Source organism: Gallus gallus, chromosome 1, assembly GCF_016699485.2.
Source record: "Gallus gallus isolate bGalGal1 chromosome 1, bGalGal1.mat.broiler.GRCg7b, whole genome shotgun sequence".
Taxonomy (NCBI): domain Eukaryota; kingdom Metazoa; phylum Chordata; class Aves; order Galliformes; family Phasianidae; genus Gallus; species Gallus gallus.
This window is the reverse complement of record NC_052532.1, coordinates 132433345-132458054: the sequence shown is the minus strand read 5'-3', so window position 1 is coordinate 132458054 and position 24710 is coordinate 132433345. Positions and strand designations below refer to the sequence as shown.

Here is a 24710-nt window from a genome sequence, read left to right as displayed (position 1 = left end):
ACAGGGATTTACATTCCTTTTTTCATAATAATGGCTAGCAAAATTCTATATGGCATTAAACCAGTGATACAATCTTTCTTAGCTCTCAAAAAAGATTCTCGACAGGAGTTTGAAACCTGCCATGGACCTGAGGTAAATTTGGTGTCTCAGCAGAATGGTGAATTTCAGGGCTGCTCTTTTCTCAAGTTCTAGACTTGAAGTACTTCTCTATATAAGATACTTTTTAGATGTGCTAGAGTCACAGTAACTATCTGATCTTTCTCATTGGAGAACATCAGTGTTAGTAGACAGAGCAGAGTTGCATCTAAATTTTCCAGTGGCATCTAAAATATTTGTGAGATGCACAGTAGCTGTAATAAGTTTATTTCAGAAGCATTGTAGTCGGTGACTTCAATGAATTTTGGATGGCATTCTCTAGTTTTACTACCGTGGTCTGCTTTGACTTAGAGACAGTGAGGAAAAAAATCAATCTGTCCTCTAAGTAAGGAACACTGCACTGAAGTGTGCCTTTGGCTGTACACAACTGCTACCTATCTTGGTCTGGAAAAACAGACCATCTAGACCTTTTCCATGATTTACAGGCTCACCCAAGGGCACAAAGAATTTTCCCCATGTTTTCAGGCCAAGTATTCTGCTTTCTTTCAGACTCTACAAACTAGGCTTCATCTGTAATATATACAAAGCTAGCTGAAGGCGTTAACGTTACTTCCATCTAAATGTGCTGTTTTGATTCGTCCCTTGATTTTTTTTTGAAGTTGTTTTTGTTGATTTTTTTTTTTTTTTCTGGCTGGCCTTCATAGAAGCTAAACCTGTTCTCTGTGGTGCTGCAGTTGGCAGCACAACGTGTAGGGACACGTGCCTTCATGATTGAGGAGCTGACATGCAGGGTGCAAGGATAGGGACAAACGACAGTGGAGAGATACAAGAATAAACTTGTATTTCTGACACTGCTGCCAAGGCTTTGCGTTGTGAAATCTTGTCCTGAACTGCATTGAGTTTAATGCTGAAGCAGCTGGAGAGAGAAATATATTTCTTACTTGTGTTAGGATGAGGGCTCTGAGTAAGGGAAGGGTAAAGTCATTAGCTCGTGTAGGACTCCTTTTTGCTTATGTAACGTTAGCAGCCTATTTTATGACAGTACGTTTTTTTTCTCCCTTTAGATCTGCACCTTGTTTTCATGTTTCCTGTGTTTAACTTGAAATTGCTGCTTCAGATCAGAAAGCAGACACTGTATTCATGAAAATTATCTTTTTCACGTGTATTGGTTGAACTTTAACAGATAATGTTACCTTTTTCCACAGGCTTTGTTTTTGTACTTAGACTTGCAGACATTAGAAACCTCTGCTTTACTTCTAATCCTGAGGGCCTTTTCACCACATGAATCTCTAAAAATTTGTCTAAGTGCCATTTTAGTGGGTGATTTTTTCCTATGTGAAGGCCTTGAGTGTGGGTAATTATATTCATATGTGCTTTCAGCATTTCAAGTCAAACAGAAGTTTACTTCATCTTTTCTGGAGGCTGTTAAATTTTGCATTGCTTGTAATTATTTAAAGTACACTTAAATTATTCCGCCCGTGTTCTACAAGGATGATGAAAGTTCAAATAAAATTGCTGTAATGAATAAACAATGAGATTACCACTTTTTGCAGATTAGCATGGTTGTTTCCCAGAGAATACTTTTTCTTTTCCAAGGGGAAAGGTGCTCTTGGGTAAGTTCAGGCTGCCTTCTGCTAGATGTCATTTAAGAACTAAAATCTGGGCATTTGGATGGGTGAGATAAACCACGTTATTTAGAATATGCAGTACAGCTGATATATGAGATCTTCCCAGTGTTCCCTGAAGCTTCTCTTCTTGAATTTGTAGGACTGGTAGCTTAACTTCATTTCCCAGCTGCTTATGAAAAAATCTTTGAAGTTTTGGTGCCATCTTTGCTTCTGTCTGCACTTCCCTTCCTGAAACTGGCTACCAAAATAGAAATTAAATCCGAACAGATGCTTGGTCTGATAAGGCAAGATCTGATACTCACAGAATCACTGAGATTGAAAGAGCCTCTGCTCAAAGCAGAGTAATCTACTATAAATCTGTGCATTTTACATAGTATTTCAACGTGCATCTTGAAAATTACAACTTGGAGGAAAAAAAAGCTTGGTAAGTCATCCTTCCAGAAGAAGAGAATCATAGAATTGGAAAGAACTGCAGAGTTGGAAGAGACCTTAAAATCATGTAGTTCTAACCCCACTGCCATGGCTGCTGTGGGCAGGGACACCTTCCTCTAGATCAGGCTGCTCAGTTGCTGGTGCGTGGTATCCTAGCATTCCCTCGTGTTCTACTTTTTGTCAAGATTTCTTTTTCCATCCCTTGGAGAATTGAATATTAAAATGAAGTGGTAACTAGCCAGGTGTTGACACTGATTCTCAACAGAAGAAAATAAAACAGGGGTAAGGGATCCTGTGCTTTACAGTGCAGTATGGATGTTTCAACTTCAAGGTTATTTTTGCTTATTCTGGCTGTACTGTGTTTTGTTTAGTGTATGGCTTGGTGCAAGCTATTTCTGCACTTGCTCTGCTTCTGCATCGACTGAGCTCCAGTCCTGTTTGTACTTACTGGTTTTGCTTGTTTAAATCTTACATATGAGGATTAGAACTGATTCTAATCTTGTGGTGATACAGGTGCAATCTGGATGCCTCTATATGAAATTGAGGCAAAATCTAAAATCAAGACAATGTTTTAAGTGAGCACATAATGAAACTGTGAACCTTGATGCTAGGGAATATCATGAAATACAAGTGAGTAAATGGGTTCGGGAAGGAGCTGAGCAAATTCACAGAGAGCAGATCCAGAAGGAGCTGTTGAATCTAATGGACGCCCTTAGGACTAGGAATTATAAATTGTTGAGTAATTAGAACTGGGAGGTAGAAAAATTTGTTCTGTACTTCTTGTATTACTTTTTTTTTTCTAACTGGCTGCTGCTGGTTAAGTTAGCACATGAGCTTTTGATGCAGACGGACCTTTGTTCTAAATTGTCACGGTTTTCCTAACATTTTGAGGAGCAGTTCACCTTCTATATTCTTGAAGGTATGAAGTATGTAGGATGAAAGTGTTACTTCTTAAAACTAAAACTCTCTAACAAGGTGGCTAGCTGTTAGTCAGTTGGATGGGGTCCTGGGCGGCCTGATCTGGTGGGTGCCAACCCTGCCCTCAGTGGGGGTTTGGAACTGGATGATCTTAAAGGTACCCTACAACCTAAGCCATTCGATGATAAACAGACATTCTAACCTCTTGTTTTGTCTGCTAGCTAATATATTCTGCTACTTCACTATGTGCATGCTCACTTGTCAAATCAATAAAGAGGGTTGGACTTCTGTTCATTGCTGTTCACTGTGTTTTTGTGTCTGTCATCAAAATAGTTCGTGTATGGACTGAAACTTAGATGTTGCCATGTTCAGACACTGATGAAATACCATAGATTTCATAAGTCAAAATGTTCCTTTCCTGCTGAAACTTTAGAGAGGTTCGAGGAGATACTGGCGTGGTAGATGGAAAAAGGAGTTTACTGAGAAGTACAAACACGCACAATCACGTCTATCTCAGGAAGTAACCTGAATTGAAAGCAGATAGTGTGGCTGGTCGCTGGAAGGGGGAGTACTGTGTTTTCTTGTCCTGTTTGTACTCTTTTCTATGTATTTATTCATAGCTGTTGCTGCTGGAAGCAAGATGCTGACCTGAATGAATCTTTGGTCTTGATCTAGTACAAATGAGAGAGTGTCTCGCTCCATGTGTTCCTGCTTCCACTGGGATTGATAATTTCACATGACTAGAAAGAAAGAACAGACAGGAAAGATTTCAACTGCTGGTATTGAAACAACAGATCCTGTTTATGCCTTTTATTAGTCCCCATAAATCTACCTAACAAGACAAATCTGTTTTTGAGGCTTCATGATTCACTGGCGATATTAACTTCTGGGCTATGGCCTTTTGCTGTTTGACATTTAATTTTTTAAGGAGAACAGTTCTTTAAATGTTAATTTCTGCTTCTTTTTCTGAAGTTCTAAACTGCTAAGAATTATTTAATCTTCAATTTGAACAGTTTTACTAATGAATGGTAATGCCGTCTGATTTAGTAGGCATAAGCATTCATTGCTGTCATCTTACAGATTGTGCAGCTGTGATTGGGATCACCAGTGGCATTTCCTTTCAGTAGATGAAAATGGCACTGATATCTTGAGCCAGAATTTACGTTCTTCATAGCTGTTCCAAAGTCAAGCTGGTATTTATCAGACGATCTTCTTTGGGAGCCTGAAGAACAGTTAAACTTTCTTTCATGGATGATTTCCTTTTGATTAATCTGGATTTATCTTGTCCTCATTAAGGTACTCTGAGAAAACAAGGGTATTGTTCCTTATATAGTACATAGTTCATACTTATTTGCAGCATTCTAATGTCCTGTAGGTTGACAAAGAGGACTTCAGGTCTTATTCTAAAGAGGCAGTAAAAGCCTTCTTTCTCAAAAATGGGGAATAGATCTTGGTCAATAATAGGTTTTTCCACCACTCTTCAGTTACTGGACAAATTTATTGATAGAGTCGAAATACCCTTAGGTTCAAGCAATTATCTGACTATTTCAGATTTCCTTCCATTTTGTGCACTGCAGAGTCTTCTGCATAGTTAACTCTTCCCTTGGGCGTTGTGACAGCTTGATCAAATTCATTGGATGTTCTCGTATTTAGTTGATGAGGTTGTGTGAAATAACTTACAAGTGCCACCTTCCTGGGACATGACTTCAGCTGAAGGGCATTGGCAAAGATCCCACTGAGTGTTAGCCTGGGTAATGAGAGGAGCTAATTGCCTCTGGAAGTTCATATGTGGAAAGGTGGTGTGGAGCTTGCTTATTCTGAGAGGAAGGATTTGGTGTTGATGTTGTGGTTCTGAATCTCAAGTGAGGCTGGTAGATAAAAATGCAATTACTTACATTGAAATAATCACAGGATATAGCATATTTTTAATGCATCTCATGGAATCCTAGAATGGCTTGCATTGGAAAGGACCTCAAGGATCACGAAGCTCCAACCTCTACTGCCACATGCAGGGCTGCCAACCTCCATATCTAATACTAGACCAGGCTGCCCAGGCCCCCATCCAGCCTGGCCTTAAACACCTCCAGGGATGGGACATCCACAGCCTCTCTGGACAGCCTGTTCCAGCACCTCACCACATCATGTATTGGCTCATGAAAAATGTTATCGACTCTTTCAGTCTCAATCTTTTTTCATTCTGAAAGTGGTATCTCCTTTTGCACTATTCTGATGTGGTGGTGAAGTGTTGATTCAGAAGGTGAGTTACCTACTGAAAGAGCAGTAGTGTTTCCCTTCTCTTGTGTTTGATGTAGCTAGACCAGCCCACCTTGACTTTGTTTGACAGTAGTACAGATTACAGTATGTGATTGGAAGTCTACAGGCTACTTCTCTTAAATGTGAAGCTATTTTGATTGCTGTTCTGACTGGGAAATTACCAACCTTGTGCATGAGGGAAACACAGAAAAATAGGTGGAAGTAAGGGAAAAACTCTTATTCCATGTTTACTTTCTTTGCTGGTTGTGGTCCATCCTGTATTAGGACAAAACAGGACAAAATTGTTTGTTTGGGGAAGAGTTATACTGATGTGCAGGCTTGTGGCTAAGCACATGCTTCCAGTTAAGATGTAACTTGGCATTTATTTTGATGTCTGGAATACTGTATAGAAATGAACTGTTTCTGTTCATTTGTCTATTTAAACAAAAAATGTTTTTCCTGTGCAGTTACATTATGGACCGTTTAACAAATATTTGACTTGTTAATATGAGACGAAACAATCAGAGTTTGGAACGTAACTTGAAATCCAAATTGTTTCTTTTTCCTCTGTTGACTAAACAAATACTTCTATATTTTGAATATTTAAAAGAAAAGAAAACCACAAAGTATTTCAGAAAAATATAATGATTATTGAAGTATCTTTGTGTAACGATTTGCAGCTGTTAAAGAACACAGTAAAAAAAAAAATGATGTCTTAGACTACAATTCTGTGATAAACAATGCATGAACGATCCACACGTTGTTGTTAAGTCCTTAACAGTATATAAAGGTCCATCCAGCCCTCAGTCTGCTTGGGTGGAACTCATTGCAAGATGAGTTTTAGTTTGCAGAAATGTTGGCTGCTTGTTAGAACTTCTGTCCTGTAAAAGGCTCGGAATGGTGCTTACCAAGGAAGTATTTATGAGGAACGGTATGACAAATGGTTTCAGCTCTTCTATGTAGTAATTGCAACTGGCTTTTGGAGGAAAAAAAAAAACAAAAAAAAACAACATCTGCATCACTGGCAGGCAATATGTTGGATTAAAAAAAAAAAAAAACAACACAAATGAAATAACAGCTTAAAAATCACCGTTCCAATTTTTGTAGATCAAAGGGTTAGAACCTTTATCAAACAAGATTAGTGGTTCTGTAGAAATACTTGGGAGGGATTTATTCTCTGTGTGTATAATCCTTTAGTGATCGTCTGTGTTACAAACTGATCAGGAAGTATGAACTGTTCCTTTGTTTCCAGCATTTGAAAGGCAGCTGTTCTGCAGGATCCTCATAAGCTACCAGAATCTTCGTTGATTTATAGATGGCAAATTATCTTCTTAAAATTGCGAAGTTTAGATGTATTTATGAAATAAATGCGTGCTTAACGCCCTGTTCCCCAGAAGGCTTTCCTTGATAACATTTTTGTATGATTTGTTATAGTATAACAATACCATGAAATTCTTCCCGTGCCAACATTCATGTGATCATTTTGTCATTAAGAGCATGAACTGAAAAACCAACAGGTGCTATATTAGAACTATCTGTTAAAAGCAGAGATGAGGCAGTCATCCCATTCTGTCTACTTAAAAATTCATCTCCCGTTAGATGTAGGACATCGGAACACATCGCTCATGATATGGTATTACTCAAACATCTTGCACACTGAAATTTATTGTCAAGTACAGCTACCTCACATGGTTGTGTTAATAAAGTGTAGCAGCAAAGCTGTTAAGTATTTTATTTACTGTTTTTTCTTTCTTTTCCCAGACTGATTTTGATTATGTTAACAATGTTGTTGCGAGCCTGGAGAAAGAGTAAGTTTCAGTTTTGATGAGGAACTTCTTTGCTTATTGGTGACTTTGCTTGTTTTTCCTAAGTAACATTGTGATAAATACTAAGAAGTGTTATGGAAATATGAGATCGTACATTTTTGGTTAATTTGGTTTGATTTCTGCGTTTGAATAAAAAGAAGTTTTTCACGATAAATTAAGGGGTGATTATTCAGTCAGTTAAATCTAAAACAAATGGAATTTAAATTGATTTTGTGGACTGTGAGTGACTTTAATTGGCTTAACATTAGTGGGAATTTGTTACTTCTGTGTTATTGCCTTGTATTCCATATGTTCAAAGAGAACTGTAGAAGAAAATCACTAGGTTCTGGTGAGGGAATAAAAATCAAGTGTTTAGAAGCTAATTAGCATTCTGAGTATTAATCAAGTGGCTACAGTATTCTAAAGAAGGTGTTAGGCAAAACAATACACAGTGATTGCTTTCCATCCCTCGTTTGAATGAGTCATCATTACAACCAGAACTCAAAATGGCTTGTATGACTCTATGATGTTTCTGCTGACAGATTTTCTACAGAGATCAATTCTGGGTTGGTGGAAGTAATAGCCCCTCCTGCAACTTACTATCCTGATTTGACAAACTTGAAAGAGACATTTGGAGACTCAAAAGAGAGAGTGAGGTGAGTTTATTCCTTCAGATCTTTTCTCATGTCCTCCCACATCCACACTTTCCTTGTTTATAAATTGACAAGTGGGAAGTGGATTCTTTAAATGTTTTCCTACTGTAATTCTCAAAAGTGTGGGGATGCTAAAAGAGCACTGAGTCCTTCTCGGTGCCCTTGGATCTGCATGCTGTTCTGTGCGTGATCTAAGTTCAATGCTAAGCTTCAGTGAACTCTTTCAATGTTAAATTCTGGGAGGAAAATGGAGATATATATATTTTTTTGCTGTTGTTGTTTACTGTTTTTCTTCCTGAAATATGTTGTAAAACCCAGCAGTTGCTACTGAATTGTTATTTAAAATGGACGTGTGTTTTAGTGAAATGTAAGGTAGCTTTCACAGAACCAGAGGCAACTCAAACCATCCTTTCTCTGTATTAAAGCATAACAAGAAGGCTTTATTGCTTTTTTTTTTTTCAGACAGACTTCCTGAGGGGATGATGCCAAAAGCAGTTTTCCTAATATTTCAGCAGTATGTGTCATTCTTCATAGTGAGATCTACTTTGCATTGCCAGCGTGTACTGAAATAACTTTTTCCATAATACTTACGTTTGTAATTGATTTTCAGATGGAGAACCAAGCAAAACTTGGATTACTGTTTTCTTATGATGTACGCCCAGAAAAAGGGAGTTTATTACATCCAGGTAAGTTTCTGTTCTTTGTTTTAAATGAATCTCCAAAAATCATGCCAGTGCTCACAGCAGAAGGACCTACACAGGGCAGAGTTAATGTGATTCCATTGTTGGGAGCCAATAAGTGTGTGGGTGAGGGTATCTGAGGAAGTATTTTGTGGATGACACTCTTTGAAGTAGAAAGCAACTTACTGCATATGATTGATTTTTATCTTAAGATGCTTAGCATAAAAAGTGAAGGAATGTAGGCAGCTTAACTACTGTTTTTTTCTTTTGTCCCCTAAATGACTTGCAGTAGGCAAAAGACACCAGCATAGTCTTGAGTAGAAGTTGAATTAAAATCTATTTTTCTTTCTCTTGAAAGCATGTGCAGTGTCACGTTGATCTCTAGAGCCTGTTGTGTATAGCTGCAATTTTTTTCAGAGGTTTTCAACAACACAGATAATGAATTAATCTTAATTTAGCTCCGAATTGTTCCTGTTTGTCTCTCTGCTTTGAAGTAGAAGCCCTGCCTACAAGTGTTGCAGATGTAGTAAGTAGCTGTGCTTAGGATTTTCATTTAGATTTTGGGACTGTATCTTTTGGGTATAACACTCCATGCATGTGGTTTTTCCAAAGAGAGCTATGCTGACTGCTCTTTAAGAGCTGTTGGAGACTCAGTTCTCCTGGAAACTGTGCAGGGAGTGATGTATTGGCAGCCTGCTTGAGGCTAGGCAGTCACACAAATGTTAGTGCCAGCACAGGGAGGTGAGTGTGAATGCTCTAGGAGTTAGAGCAGGAGAAGCAGTATCCTTTATGCAGCAGCCTGCACTTAATGTGAAATAAAGGGATTGCAGCACAGCATCTTGGAAGTTGTGCTGTCTGGGCAAGGCTGGACTACACACCTGTTCTGTTTGACAGCTGAAGTCAGGAAATGGGGAAGTGAATCCTGCCTCTGTAGATAACATCTCTTAGCTTCTTGAGAAAGTCCTTCAGTGCTAGCAAGGGAGTGAGTAAATAATCACACCATCATAGAAATACTATAAAAATTCTATTTGTTCTCCATGTAATGTCCTGATGTCGCTTCATCTGAAATTATTTCACGAATGGTTATTTTCTGAAGATAGGAGCTACAAAAGCAGTGTGATCTTACTACCTACTTAACATCTGCATTATGTTGAGATGTATTCATGGTCTTTTATTACAGAAGGATTCTGGATTAGTTTTCCACCGACGGACTATGAACCCTAAAATATTTATTCTTGTCCATAGAGCTGAGGCTTTATAGCAGCGCTTGCATTAAAAATATATGGGGATGTGTTAGCAATGTATTACAAATCACTGTTTCCTATAGCAGTATTTTCTCCTATCGCTTTTCTGTTTTTTATGAATGTTGATATCGCTGCTCCCTTTTTCTAGCTTGAAGATGACATCGTTGTCAAGCAGAATTACTTCAGCACAATAAAAAACTTTGCGCTTCAGCTCGCTTCTGAAGATTGGATGATTCTGGAATTTTCTCAGCTGGGTTTCATTGGTAAGAAAATGTTCGTTTTAGTAGTTTGAAAGAACGCATTCATCCTTAGATGGTGTGATGAATAGTGATCTGACTTCAAAGTTATCTTTGTACTGGAAATAGACCAAGAGTTAGAAATTATTTGGCTCCTTAAAGAATTCTGTGGTTTAACTCGCATTCACATTTGTTAGTTTATCTACTTTTCCATGACAGACAAATTCAAACTGTTGGAAATAAGAGCATTTTTATAACCAGAAGTTATTTTATTTATAAGAACACTTGAACGGCAGGGAATTACTTCTTTTGATTTTGACTGCGGTTAAAATAAAAAATGTAATTGGATTATGAAGTTCAAGGGGAAAAAGCCCAAGAGTCAACGCTGCCTGAAACAGGCAAAATGGTGTTGATGGTAGAATTTCCAAGAATCATTAGACATCGTTTTGTCTTGATTGCAAAGCCTGTTCTATCTTTGCCTTTCTAATCCATCCAGGAGATCTTAGGACAACGTGCTTCTCCATAGGGTTATTTAGAGGCTGTCTGTCAATGGCAGTAAACGACAGTGAGAGAAGTTAATGCAGCATCTTGGATTCCTGGGCGAGGCTGATGAAATCACTATATAGTTATTTTTTCTGTCTTACACTAATACCTTCTTACTGAGTAATACTAGAATTAACAGGAGAAGGAAAAAACAAGGAAAGAGAGATTTTAAAGGAATTTTGCACATTGAAAGGGTATTTCATCATTGCAGTGATGTATCATGGTGAAATTAAAAGCACAAAGCTGGATATATACAAGGAAAAACTGAAAGCTAAGTCAGGCTGTGGAGTTTCCTGTACTATGCTGTTTACAGCTCAGCATCAGGTATGTTGCTGAGGCAATAGTTTCCTGATCTTCAGGGTTTCAGAGGCTGACAGAGTTGAATGGAAACTAGCAGTCATTTCCTAAGATACTGTTAGGGTACAAAATTCCTTTGTGCATTTGCTTGCCAGTCTAACCTACAGTGAAGGGCTGGAGAAGAAATGGGCAGAGGGAAGTCTTCCCGTCTGCTGTCTGTTACCCACATAACCAATCTGCTTGATTGCCTTGGGCAAAGCAAGGAGTGAAAAACAGGAGATGGAGCTGCCTATCATGGAGAAATAAGCATTAAAATAATTTACTGGAGTTCTCGCCAAAAGTAAACTTGTCTCTTTTGCTGGGAGAAGGGGCAACTTGCAACTCTCAGCTCTCTGTGGTTCCGTGGCTGGAGAGTTTGCTTGGATAATAACATCTGATTAAACTTTGTTTCTACTTTTAAGCAGGTACGCTCTAATTGTGGATTTAGATGGGTTTAGAGTTTTAGATCCAGGCCTAACTGCGCTTTGAATGTAAACTCTGTGTGAAGTTCCTAGGCTATAGAGGCAATTTGCTATGCATAAATAGTGCAATATGGATGGAGTAGTAGAGAGCAACACTGGCAGGTTGCATTTTTGTAGTAATGTGGTGTCAAAACGTGTATAAGCCCAACATTTTAGGACATGTGCTGCCAACCCCATGGCAATATATTTCAGAACGCTTACTTAGGTATTTCTTCTTCCTCATCCCTATATTCTTAATGTTTGCTATAGAGGAAGCAGAGTCTAAGCGAAGAGGAATAGGTAGGTGCTTCTTAATACTGAGATTTGGCTTAGTCACATGCAAAGTTGTAAAAGAAAAAAATAGAAGTATATATATATTTAAAGTTGTGTTGTTTTTCCTGTAGTGTCTATATACTGACTATTTGCAGCGTGGGCTCTGAAAATAGCTATAATTAGTTGTTTCTGCTGCTTGGCATCCCTGTTCTGGCCCTTCTGTCATATTTGTCTCCATCCTGTTGATTAAATGATTAAACTTTTGAATGCATTTAGCTATGACTACATATCTGAATGTGTTTTTGTTTTTCTTAACCTACAAAATAGCATTTTTTTCCTCCCAGTTTATCTACTTATCCCACTTCTGAGTTTTGAGAAAGAAGTTGGTATCCATGAAGATGGCTAATACTTCTGGCTTTAAAACCTGCTGATCTACAATAGCCATACACTGCCTGTGAATATACAAACAATAGAGATTTTCCTCATCTGTGCTGTCTCTTTATGAATCTTGATAATTTGGTAAAGCAGACAGCTAAAGAGAAAGGCAAACCAGTTGGCTGTAATTTGGGATGATTTTTGTGTTGATACCTAAAAATAGAGTACGGAACTGCTAGTGATTTAGCAATTAGTGATTTAGTGTAGCTGATTTATTGTACTCTACTAGAAGTCTTGATCAGCTTACAAATTCTTCTAGGAAGAAATGTGTTTTTGTCATAGTGTTTCTGAACTGAAAATCTAATTTACGCAAGTACTACATGAAGCAGTGGGAGATGCAGCTGGTTAGGCTGACAGCAGGATTATAAAATTCTGTCACCTCTACCATTGAGGAGAAGTTGCTTTCTTTGATTTATTTTTATTTTTTTGATACTGAAAGCATAGCCTTAAGTGCTGTCAAGTATCTAATAAATAATGGGTGAGATGTATGCTCTTTCCCTAGGAGCTCTATGGAAGGAGGTGCCTCTTCTGCTCTTTCAAATTCAGCTCTGCACTGCAGTCCTTAGCATAACATGGTAAAGTCCTGCCAGATTTTTATGAGAAATACCAATTTGTCTTCCAACTGCTTGTAAGCTGAAGTCTTTTCCAGAGGATTTACAATACCTTGTCCTGTAGCTATAGTGTCAGCTGTCACAAACTTTAATGGAGCAGTCTGAAATCAGCCTCTAGGTTGTCTTTTGCAGTTCTTCTGATTCTTCCAATTTTTGCTTAGGTCTACAGCTTGATGATTTTTGACTGCATACTGGGGACAGCAAATGGGCAATCTGCAAGTTAGATATGGGTGCCACCTGAATGGCTACATGGATCACAGCATTTTCATCATCTGCAGCTGTGTGGGTTTGAGGAATGCTTCTGCTTGTTCCTGGGCTATGTCTGTGTCCCAGAGAAGCCAAGCTGCTTCTGTCACCCTCACAGAGGAGAAGCTAGGCAAGGATTTGGCTGGTTTGGGTTTAGAGGGGCTGAAATGCTGGATGTGTGGAGCAGGGATTGTCTTGGACTGCTTACCATGGCAAGGAGAAGCTGTGTACAGTTGGGGTTCCGAAGCTTTGAAGACCTCTGTAGGGGAAGCCTGTGGTAAAGCAAGTCTGGTTTTGAGCTGGTGTAGGAACAGTGTTCTGGGGCCAGAAATGCTTTGCAGGTGACTGAAATGGCAGATAGAGGAGGTGTTCTGTTGTACTGAAAGGCAAAGAGCTGGGCGAGGGCTGTGTCATTCTGAGTGTGGAAGGTGGTGACAGCACTTCAGAAAGCAGTGTGTGTGTATCTGCCCCTAGTGAGAGGCAGTATTACTCCAGGTAGGCGTCTCAGGCTTGAGGAGCAGGATTCTGCTTGTTAGTTTTTGCTCCAGTGCTCACTGTGAACTCAGGGAGAAAGCTTTGCCTGTGCTGTTGAACCCTTCCACAATGCTCAGGAGCATAATACTGAGCGGCCAGTGGGGCTTGAAGAAACTTGTACCTAGATTCTTCACCGAGTCAGGGGTCAGGACTGCATAGTTGAACAATAGCATGCAAATGCAGGCCTAGAAGAAAGCATCTATGGGCACAGGTTTGCCATGTAGGAGTAAGTAATCTGTTCATATCCTGTTTCTATTTCAGATGAATTTTGGATAACTTAATTTAGATGAAAAGAGTATATACCTACTCTTCAGTCTTTTTCTCTGGTTATTTAATTGTTGGGATGTCAAGTGGCACGGTCTGTGGGTGTCTTTTCACCACAGATGACAACTGAAGACTACAGTCATTGTCGTCTTTAGAAGATGAGCTGATCAAAGTGATATATGTACGGTGTGGTGCTATTGCTGTGTCCTTGAGCAGAGGAAGAAAAGGATTCCAGAGCAAATTGAGTACATACACTCTTGTAAGAGGATAAGCTGTCTCTTGAGTCAGCCCCCACAGCAATTGTAACAATAATGTGGGGATGTTTTTGTTTTCTAGGTTGCATGTGTATCATTACAATACACATCATGGAAAGGTCATCTTTCTGTGGAAGCAGGCGTGACTGACAGACTATTTCAGCCAGAGTGTCATCCAGAAATGATGATTTCAGTCCCGTAAATGCTTGATGAGCCCATATATTTTTAAGCTGATCTTTGATTAGGGTTTCTTGTATTTTTCTCTTTTCCTGCACTGTTATCAAAAGCAGTAGGCAGAGATGAATCACCAGGAAAATTAGGAGCCTATTTAGTTGGAAGTGTGACAAGCTGAAAGAGCTGTTATTCCACATGAGCATTTTATACAATATTGTACAAATAATTTGTTTCCTATCTGTTTTAAATGCTTCTATAAATAATGTTAAGCAATATGACAACCATGTAAGTATGTAAATAGTAACAATATACTAATAAAGATCTAAAGGTGTGTTGTTTTTTTTAACAAGAAAGCTCTGTAATTTAGAGGGAATTGTCCTTTGTTTAGTGGGAGCCTCACTTAAGTCACACAATAATTTCAAGTGGGGATGTCTGTTTGAGGTCCTTGTTGTAGAAAGCACTAATGAGTAATGTCCATGTTTTTTTTGCCTTACAAAAATAAACAAAGTTTGTGTAAGGGACAGCTTTCTGATTTGACAGTGTTGGGTCTGTTACTGTGTCTTAGCACGCCTAATTCTCTACCCAGCTCTGTGAATAGTCTCCTTTATGACCATAACGCCATTCCAACAGATGAAACAATTGGGACTTCTTATGTCAGATACCACTTCCATATTGTACTACATCATGATTTAATCGCATTCAGACTCCTCCAAACTGATTTCAAATTCCAAAAGTAGTGTTATGTCATTGGCTGTGCTCTTTGCCAATTTCACACAAGTCATGAAGGGATGAAATGAGAGTTCCTATGCATTTGACATGTTTTCTGGAAATGATGGAGCCCTCTAGATGACCTCCTATGTGTCAAACCCCTTTTAGAGAGAATGAAGGATTTTGCAGGTCAGCATCTAAGTGTTGTTAGAGCAAATCTCCGGATGTGTGAGTCTGATAATCGACAGTGCTGAAGCGCACATAACAAGGCTGCTACAACTTAGATGTTCTCACTTAAAACATATCCTGGTTACTTAATATGTAAGCTAATAACCTGGAATTCTGTATCTGTGCTGAGATAGTGTATAACATGGCAAGCTCAGTCCCATTTCAGCAGGAAATTCTCCATCCCAATTAAAAAGATTTGAACTCCCCGCTCCTTGTTTTTATTTAGTGATTGATTGATACCTTGTGATATTCCTCCATGAATTACAGACCTAGGTGAGCCTCAAAGGAAAAGTAAGTGAATCTGAGTGATGCTCCACGTGCATATTCACAGTGGAAATATCATCACTTAAGGCAAAAATGTATCTAGTCTTAAGTATAGTACTGGCTCAGGGTGATACTTCAGCCATATCCTGTCTTCTGTTTATGTAAAAGTGAGCATCCACCTTAAGGAACAGAGTAAGCAGAGTGCTTGCAGTTCTTCATTTCCATTCAGCCATGTGCTCAAGTGGAGTGCTCCACTGCTGGTAGTTTAAGTTGCATACAAAAGGTTGTTCCTCGTTTGTTTGTCTTCAAGATTAGCCTATGCAGCTCCTTAACAGCCTTTCTGGACAGTTTTTTGGTCTTGTAGGTGAGAACCAAATTCCCTTTCCTAATGCATAGGGAGTGGTTTTGCTACCTCAGAGGTACCTGTTCTTAGTATTTACTCCAGCTGTTCCTTCAAAATGTAGAAAGAAAAAATACTGGGACCCCTACAACTTGTGGACTTATTTGAAAAAACTTATGAAGGCCTTGTGCGTTACAAATGAAGAGAAAATTTCACATCCTGAAGTGTGCTATTGTGCTGTACAGAACTTCCAAGTGTGGGTACACTAACAACTTGCATTGGAGAAGACCCTCTATTGCACTTTAATCCTTTTAAGTGCACGTGCCCGAAGAGCCCATGCATGTATGTCAGCACTTCACACACCTAAGCACCACCTGAGCTGAATCAGGTCAGCTGGCATCCCCCCGAGTGGTTCATTATTGTGTAACATCTTCTTTTCTTGTGTCTTCCATACTCAACTATCAAACCTGATGATGCTTTCTCAATGTGTCCTCACTTCTAGATCTGGCTTTGGAAGCTTGAAGTTGTCACTCAGTCCTAGGTAGTAGAATTGCTTGTTGTTGGAGTCTATCTTCAGGTCTGGGCTGTCCCACTTCCAGTTACTTACTGTGCCTAGTAGCAGTGTCTTCATAGGAGATGCCTTACTTAAGTGCTGCATTCAGCCCAACAGCAAAGTTAAGTGTATTGGCCACTTTTCTCTTCAGACACCTTCCACTGGCATGCAGAAAGTTGCTGGTAATAAGTACAGTCTACAAAAACAGGAAGTTTCTCTTTTTTGTCTAGGCCTTGTTTTAGAATTCATATTTTGCAGAATTAGCAAGGATTCTGTAGTAGCCATGCCACCAAGAAGTCTGTCTGTACTTTATCAAGGAGCATGTCATCTTGGAAGCCCCAAAGTCACATCAGTATATAGCAAAATTCTACAGTTCTTTCTCATGTGAGAGATTTGGGCTTTCTACTAGGCAGCTGACTGCTTTAATTATGTATAATTGGAATTGCACTTGGTATGAGTTTGTCAGTGGCCTGTACATTCTGGAAAAACTCTTGTTGCTGCTATGTGACAGCATAGAGAGTAGTAAGCACATACCCATAATTTTTCTTCCTCTGTTTTTGCAAACAGAAAATGTCTGTTCTTAAGGAGATTATATTGTAGCACACACAGAATGTTTTCGTGGCATCCAGATATATTACAAGTTCTTGTTTGGTTAGTTTTTTCTGTTTTATTTAGTTTTGCATGACTGAAAGCAAGGGCATGCCACCTGGGAGGAATGTGGAGAAATTGTTCAAGCAGACAGAGATCAGGTTAGGGAAGTTAAAGATCTGATAAAATTAAATCTGGCCAGGGATGTCAAGGGCAACAAGGAAGGCTTTTTATAGGTATGTCAGTTATCAAAGGCAGACAGGGAAAAGAAATGTGCCCCCCCTGGAAGAAAGTGGGAAACCTGTTTGTGTGGGATGTGGGGAACTTTTTTGCATCAGTCTTCACTGGCAAGTGCCCTAGCCACACAGCCTGTGTCACAGAAGGCAAAGACAGGGACTGGGAGATTGAAGAACCTCCCACTTCAGGAGTAGGTCAGGTTCAAGACCTCTGAGCAACCTGAATGTTCACAAGTTCATGGAATCTGGTGAGATGCATCCAATAGTACTGAGGGAACTGACAGATGAAGTTTTGAAGCCGCTATTCATCATGTTTGAGAAGTCATGACAGTCCTATGAAGATCCCATAGTGGGTGGGAGTGGAGTGGACAAGGAAAACACAACCCCCTTGGTTTTAAAAACCAAAAAAAAAAAAAGAAAGATCCGAGGAACTACAGGCCAGTTATCTCATCTCCATGTCCAGCAAGACTGTGGAGCAGATCATCCTGGAAACTATGCCAAAGGACATGGAAAACAAAGATGTTTGGTGACAACCAACATGGCTTCACTAAGTTCAAATTGTGCCTGCCAAGTTCAGTGGCCTTCTGCAACAGGGTTACAGCATTGCTGGATCAGGGAAGAGCAACTGACCTCGTCTACCCAGGTTACACAGAGCATTTGATGCTGTCCCATGCAACATCCTTGTCTTTAAATTGGGGAGACATGGATTTGATGGATGGATAAAGAACTGGATGAGTAGTCAATATCCAGGTAGAGAACAGTGAGGAGTGGTGTTCACCAGGGGTTTGTAGTGGGATCAGTGCTCTTTAATATCTTTGTTCATTATATGGACAGTAGGATTGAGTGCACCTTCAAGTATGCTGATGACTCCAAGGTGCATGGTACAGTTGCCATGCTAGAGGGAAGGGATGCCATCCAGAATGACCTTGACTAGCTTGAGAGGTGGACCTGTGAAAACCCGATAAAGTTCAAAAGGGCTGAGTGCAAGGTCCTGCAGCTGCATCAGGGCCATCATAGGCACAAATGCAGGTTGGGTAGGGAATGTATTGAGAGAAGGTCTTGGGAGTGCTGAGCATTGAGAAGCTCAACGTGATTTGGCAATGTGCGCTTAGAGTCCAGAAGGCTGACTGTATCCTGGGCAGCATCAAAGGAAGGGTGGCCAGCAGGGAGAGGGTGGTGAAGGGCCCACTCTACTCTGCCCTCATGAGACCCTGCTGGGAGTACTTCATTCAACTGTTGGGTCCTGCACATGAGATGGAAATGTTGGATTGAGTCCTGAGGAGAACTAGAAATATGATCAGAGGACTCTGACACCTCTTCTATGAATATAGGCTGAGATAGCTGGTATTTTTTAGCCTGGAGAAAAATAAGCTTCAGGGAGACTTTACAGTGAGCTTCCAGTACCTAAAGAGGGCCTACAGGAAGGCTGGAGAGGGGCGCTTTATCGGGAATTACAGTAACAGGACAAGGAGTAATGGCTTTAAACTAAAACAGGGCAGATTTGGATTGGATATTAGGAGGAAATTCTTTACTGTTAGGATGATGAGGCACTGAAACAAGTTGCTGAGTAAAGCTGTGAATGCCCCAATCCTGGAAGTGCTTCAAGCCATGTGGGATGGAACTCTGGGCACTTAAATGTAGTGAGAGGTGTCCCTGCTCGTGACAGGGGATTGGAACTAGTTGGCCTTTGAAGTCCCTTCCAACCCAAAGCATTCTGTGATTCTATGAGAAGTATGGAGCTTTTAATAACGTCGAGACTTCAGATTGTTCATCACTGACATACCTTATCATGGCACAAGCTTGCTTATTATCTCAGTGATTTCAAGATACAATGCCGTCTTTATTATAAAATAACTCCAGTTATTCTTAATGTCATTGCAGGTAAAATGTTCCAGTCTCCAGATATCACTCTTATTGTAGAGTTCATATTTATGTTTTATAAGGAAAAACCAATTGACTGGCTTCTGGACCATATCCTCTGGGTGAAAGTGTGTAACCCTGAAAAAGATGCTGTAAGTTTCTTGTTACTGTGAAGCTTCTAAAATGTTTTAGTGTTAGTGAATGTGTTGTTTCTGGTGAATTAAAAGCTAGCATACAATTTATTGTGGTTACTACGTGTCCTGAAAGAATCTGTTTTCCTACTAAGATTTCAATCTCAAGTAAACCTTCAAAAACATATTATTCAGAGGCACTATAATTGTTTTGGATTCTGGAGGTGGATGCAGTAGTTAGTGAAAGAAAAATGTCAGTTTAGTTTTTATATGTAACAGTCCTGAAATGAATTCATTCTTGTAACCCCCAGTGAGGCTCTGTAGAGTACTACTACTTATATAGCAGTCATGGAGAAGATTCCAAATGGTGATTAAATTCAGATTTTTTGTTCTTTATTCCTCAAGTAGCTTCCTTGCTGAAAGACTGAAGAAACAGTTTCTGTGCAAAAATAGATGTAAATTTCTTCTCTATTGACCGGTATTATATTTGCACAGTAGGGTTGCTAGATTTCTAGAATAAAACCAAGACGAACTAGATAAATAGGTCTGGGTTTTTGTAAGTCTTTTTGGTTCGTGCAATATCAAATACTTTCAGTAAAATCTCAGCAACTTTTTGTTGAATTTAATGTGTGGGTTTTTATCCCTTCTCCTCTTGCTTTAGAAACATTGTGATCGGCAGAAATCAAACCTACGGATACGCTTCAGGCCTTCTCTCTTCCAGCATGTTGGCCTCCACTCCTCCCTGGCAGGGAAGATCCAGAAACTCACAGTTAGTAGCTGCACTTCTCCTTCCTTTCCAGAACAAGTTGATCTCATGAGTGGTTGGGTTTTTTTTAGCCTTTGAGAAAACAAGAGTTTTCTTGTTTAGTATTTTTTAATTATGTGTTATTCCAGTTGGAATGAAACCTGGTATAAACTGGATACTACCAGGTATAAGAAATACCAATCTCAGCTTGTTTTTATGAATATTTGCTAGTGGAAATATATTTTAAATTTTTTATTTCTCTATTTATTACTTTTTCTTTTGTCATTTATTACTTAAATGGCATGCTCATCTTATTACCTAGTGCAAGATCTGAAATATCTGGAAATGAGTGATGTGTTTGTTTTTTCATTTTTTTTCTCCAGGAGTTCATTTTAAGTGTAGCCACTTGAGAAAAACATAATAAAACAGCACGATGTTTGTCTTTCTTTCTTTCAATTAGGATAAAGACTTCCTGAAACCGCTACTGCATAAAATCCACGTGAATCCACCTGCAGAGGTTTCCACATCTTTAAAAGTGTACCAGGGGCATACGTTAGAAAAAACCTACGTGGGGGAAGATTTTTTCTGGGCTGTCACACCGGTTGCTGGGGATTATATTCTATTTAAATTTGACAAGCCTGTCAATGTAGAAAGGTTAGTAATTATTTGGTTTTGGTCTCATATCTAAGGCTGTATGCTTGCCAAGAACGCTTGACAATAGAACTGGGGGCTGTCGTAATAAACTAAAGTGAAATCATCCTGGTTTATTTGCAGTTTCGGTGAAACTGATCATGAGCAACTTTTCCTTCTGCGCTTTTACTGTTTTAAATGTTATTTTCCTCTTTATTTCTTCTTTTTATTTTACCTCGAGCCTTTTTGATAAATGCAATTCAAGACCAGTGCTTCTGTGGCAGCTCCTAAGGGGATCCAGAAAAGCCAATTTGGTTCTATTTGTGCTTGGTTGGTCTGCTTCTAATTACAATTACAACTGTGCAGCACAGTGTGTGGTACAGTATGTTGTGCCCTGCAGCCTCAGCCTCAGTCCATTGATTGTCCAGACCAGAAGTCTTGCTGGAGCATACAGCGTCCTTTTACCTGAAATTTGGGAACTCTAAAGGATACTATTATTTATTTTTTTTAGATTCTGCTTTAGGGCTTGAAAAAGAGTTCAAAGTCCAAGTTGAACAATTTAATTAATTTTAAAAATAGGCTTGAAATGAAAGTATCTGTGATTTGTTGGAGAGCCAGAGGTGACTTCATCTACTAGAGCTTTTAGTCCTCCTTTACTTTTGCTGAGACTTTTTTGCTGCTTTGTTATTTACTGTCCTACCAACATAGTAGTCTAAGACTTAAAAATTAAATTGCTTATTCGGTGTCCAAGCATTGCTACTTCAGTGGATTAATTTCGCTTTTCTTCACATACCTTATATGCTTTTTTGAGGCCAGTACTTATAGCATAGTAGAGCAAAGTTTCTTTGGATGGTTTGTCTGGATGCTTTTCTTGTGAAGGAGCCCTTTTTGCAGTCCTGAACTGAATCCAGTAAGTGAACTTCTGCACATTGCTTCATAATCAAAGACTAAGCGAGGATCAGTAGTTTCCTTGTTCTAAGTTGTTCCAAGCTGGTCTGACCTATGAAACTAAAGTTTCTTGTGCAGGATGTCAAATTACTTTTCAACTTTCAGTTGATTGCTGTGCTTTGAAAGATTTTCCTGGATAGCTTTCTAAGATGTATGTGTTGAGGGGTTTGACTGCCATACCTTCTTGGATTAAAGGCAGATATTTTTTTTAATCCTGTGCCAATAGTATAAAAATGACACATTTTCCAAATGAAATGTATGAACTCATTGATTCCTTTTTGATCAAATTTTCTTCTTCAAGGTTATAAAGTGATCATTGTCCAATTTGTTATTATTTTCTGAATTATTTATTTTTATTAAGAATTATATGGTTCTTTTATAAATAGGGTAACTGTAGCAAGTAAATGTTTATCTTGGCTGGAACGTTGTTTCATTAGGGTGAGTCAAGTACATGATGACAATTCTGTTAGCAACAGGACAAGTTTTAAACTGGAAGAGGGTAGTTTTAGATTAGATGTTAGGAAGATACTCTTTACTATGAGGATGGTGAGACACTCAACAGGTTGCCCAGCAAGATTGTGGATGCCCCCTCCCTGGAAGCATTCAGGGTCAGGCTGGATGGGGCTTTGAGCAGCCTGGTCTAGAGGGAGGTGTTCCTGCCTAGAGCAGGGGGTTTGGAACTAGATAATCTTAAAGGTCCCTTCCAAACGGTTCTGTGATTCTGTAAATTGTTCCTAGCAAGTGTAGTAGGTCATACCTGTGGTTCAAAAATCAGCAAGCACAGGTCTGAGGAAAATATGTATTTGGTGTGTATTACCTTAATGATGGTGCAGGAACTGCGGGTAAAAGTAAACACTGATTATCTCTGCAAAGGATGGGAAGGCAGTTTTCGTTATTGTGCTCTTAAAATTCGTAGCTAGGGCTAAGGCTGTTAGAAACAGTCTTAGCAGTAGAGGAATATGTAATTACTTTATCTGTTTTACTACTTTTACTCAATGATTAAATTAATTTTAGTTTAGATGAAGTGTCTTGAACCCAGTTGCTTCCTCAAAGGAAGTTCACAACTTAGAATGATTTTATATTTTCAGGCTTAAAAAACGAAGTTTAGCATCATTTGAACTATCATTTTAGGCCATTTTGGTGTTTATTCATTTGTGTTTCTTTGCCACAGGGTCATAAAGAATACAGTATTTTGCCTTTCTGCAGTCAGTAGCTGATCAGGGCTACAGGTGCTGTTATTTCAAATTGTTGAGGACTTAGTTTTGTTTGCCTGCTTAACTTCCTCAGCAGCAGATTTTGGTAGGTGTAGGTTGGGCGAATAAGTTGTTCTTTCTGATGTTTCAGTGATGCTTTTTGAGGCAGCCAAATGTAGATCTGTGACAAGTGGGTTGAAACACATTAAAGGGAAAGTGGACTGTGCATCAGGAGAGCTTGCCTGCTGGGGAGATAGATCCACGGCAATCAAGAGTAGAACTCCCCCTGTACTCAACACTGATGAGGCCGAACCTCGAGTACTGTGTCCAGTTTTGGGCCCCTCACTGCAAGAAAGACATCGAGGCCCTGGAGCGTGTCCAGAGGACGGCAACACAGCTGGTGCGGGGCCTGGAGCACAGGCCTTACGAGGAGCAGCTGAAGGAGCTGGGATTGTTCAGTCTGGAGAAGAGGATGCTCAGGAGAGACCTTATTGCCCTCTGTAACTACCTGAAGGGAGGTTGTAGTGAGCTGGGGGTCGGCCTCTTCTCTCGTGTAACCAGTGATAGAACTAGAGGGAACGGCTTCAAGCTGCACCAAGGAAGATTCAGGCTGGACGTTAGGAAATACTACTTCTCTGAAAGAGTGATCAGGCGCTGGAATGGGCTGCCCAGGGAGGTGGTGGAGTCACTGACCCTGGAGGTGTTGAAGGAATGTTTGGACGTTGTGTTGAGGGACATGGTTTAGTGCGAACTATTGGTGATGGGTAAATGGTTGGACTGGGCGATCCTGTGGGTCTTTTCCAACCTTGGTGATTCTATGATTCTGTGATTCTAAGATACGCTTTTGAAAGCCATCTTGTGCTTGTGAAGGGGCACAGCAGATGCTGTTTGTGTTTTTAAAGAAGTAGAATAGCTCTTTGAATTTGCATGAAACGTTGTCTGCCAGGTGGGTTTGAGGTGTAACTGCTTAATAGCTCCAGTAATAAATCCTTGCTAAACAAGCTTCTTAATGGAAATATTGACCGCAACTGGCAGAATGAATGGCAGGTCTGTTACAGTGTGACAGAGCACTAACTTGTTCCTAGAGTTTATTTTTCCATGCCAAACCTTTTTTTTGCAGAACTGAATTGAAATTTTCTGTTGAGTACAGCAGTTTGGTAATTCACTTTGATCAAGCCTTTGAATACTTCATTTTTGAGACCTGAGAATATTGTCAGAGATAACAGAGGCAAGGATTTCTTAGTAATCTCAAGTGAGATCTGAACTCATGTAGTGGAACAGAAAAGAACATTAGTGGCTGTTTTGTGTTAAACTTAGATGGCATATCCCTGCTGAATGCCGAAGTCAGACATCGATTGTTCTAAACCACACCTGAAGAAGCAGAGGGATGTATAAATTGAAACTGTCTAACATTCATTTTAGTACTCTAAATACTTAGACTGAATCGTTTCAGTCGTTTCCAAGTGAAAGATTTCCAGCCAGAACACTGAAGTCCCTTGATAGAAAGCTAAATTCTCATTCTTATTTTTGCAATAATGCAAAGGCGCATACCGCTGTTACAGTAGCACATCCTTGAGACTGAAAGTAGATCCACTGACTTTCTTACTAAGGAATGAATTGTTCACCACTGCGGGAGGTTTAGTTTTTTTTTCAAATGAACGGACTACTTTCTGAATGCTCAAAACAGCCTACGTTGTAAAGACAAGAAATACTGAATTTCTTTTCCTTTAGGTCGTTGGATAATTATCAAAATTCACTTTGCCATCTCATTATATACTGTTGTTCCAGGCTCACTTAGTTATTGCATCTGACAGTCGTGTTTAAAAGTTACATTATGACGTTCACATTATTACTATTTGAATTTACATTAAGCACTAGCACTAATTCTGGTTACTACAAATAACTGTAAATATTACTTTTCTTTGCCGGTTACCCCTTTTCTTCAGTGGGGTTAGTGATGGATGTTGAGCCCAAGTTGCTCATTGCATTGAGCCCAAGGAGCTCATTGCGTAGAGCTTTGGACACTGGAGCTTGTTCTTTGAAAACACCAAGTAACACCAAGGAAGCCCTTGGAACTACGTAACCTATGGACATTTTGTTTAGGTTATGTATACACTTGTCAGCTTTTCTGCAGTAGGAATTTGGAGTGGATATTTACAAAAGTAAAGGGTTTCAAGTTTGTTTCAGTTCAGATTGCTTTCAAATGCTAA

The 24710-nt window shown here is 39.4% G+C and overlaps 1 protein-coding gene across 3 annotated transcripts in view; it reads left to right on the top strand.

Moving 5' to 3' along the window:
- MGAT4A (alpha-1,3-mannosyl-glycoprotein 4-beta-N-acetylglucosaminyltransferase A) overlaps positions 1–24710 on the top strand; it is a 79919-nt gene that overhangs the window by 39491 nt on the left and 15718 nt on the right. For all 3 annotated transcript variants that reach the window (XM_015277716.4, NM_001012824.2, XM_046940944.1), the window contains exons 6-12: positions 7089–7135; positions 7675–7788; positions 8396–8471; positions 9858–9972; positions 18875–19005; positions 19646–19753; positions 20190–20383. In XM_015277716.4, the coding sequence (XP_015133202.2) occupies positions 7089–7135; positions 7675–7788; positions 8396–8471; positions 9858–9972; positions 18875–19005; positions 19646–19753; positions 20190–20383 (785 nt within the window). The remainder of the gene's footprint in view (positions 1–7088; positions 7136–7674; positions 7789–8395; positions 8472–9857; positions 9973–18874; positions 19006–19645; positions 19754–20189; positions 20384–24710) is intronic.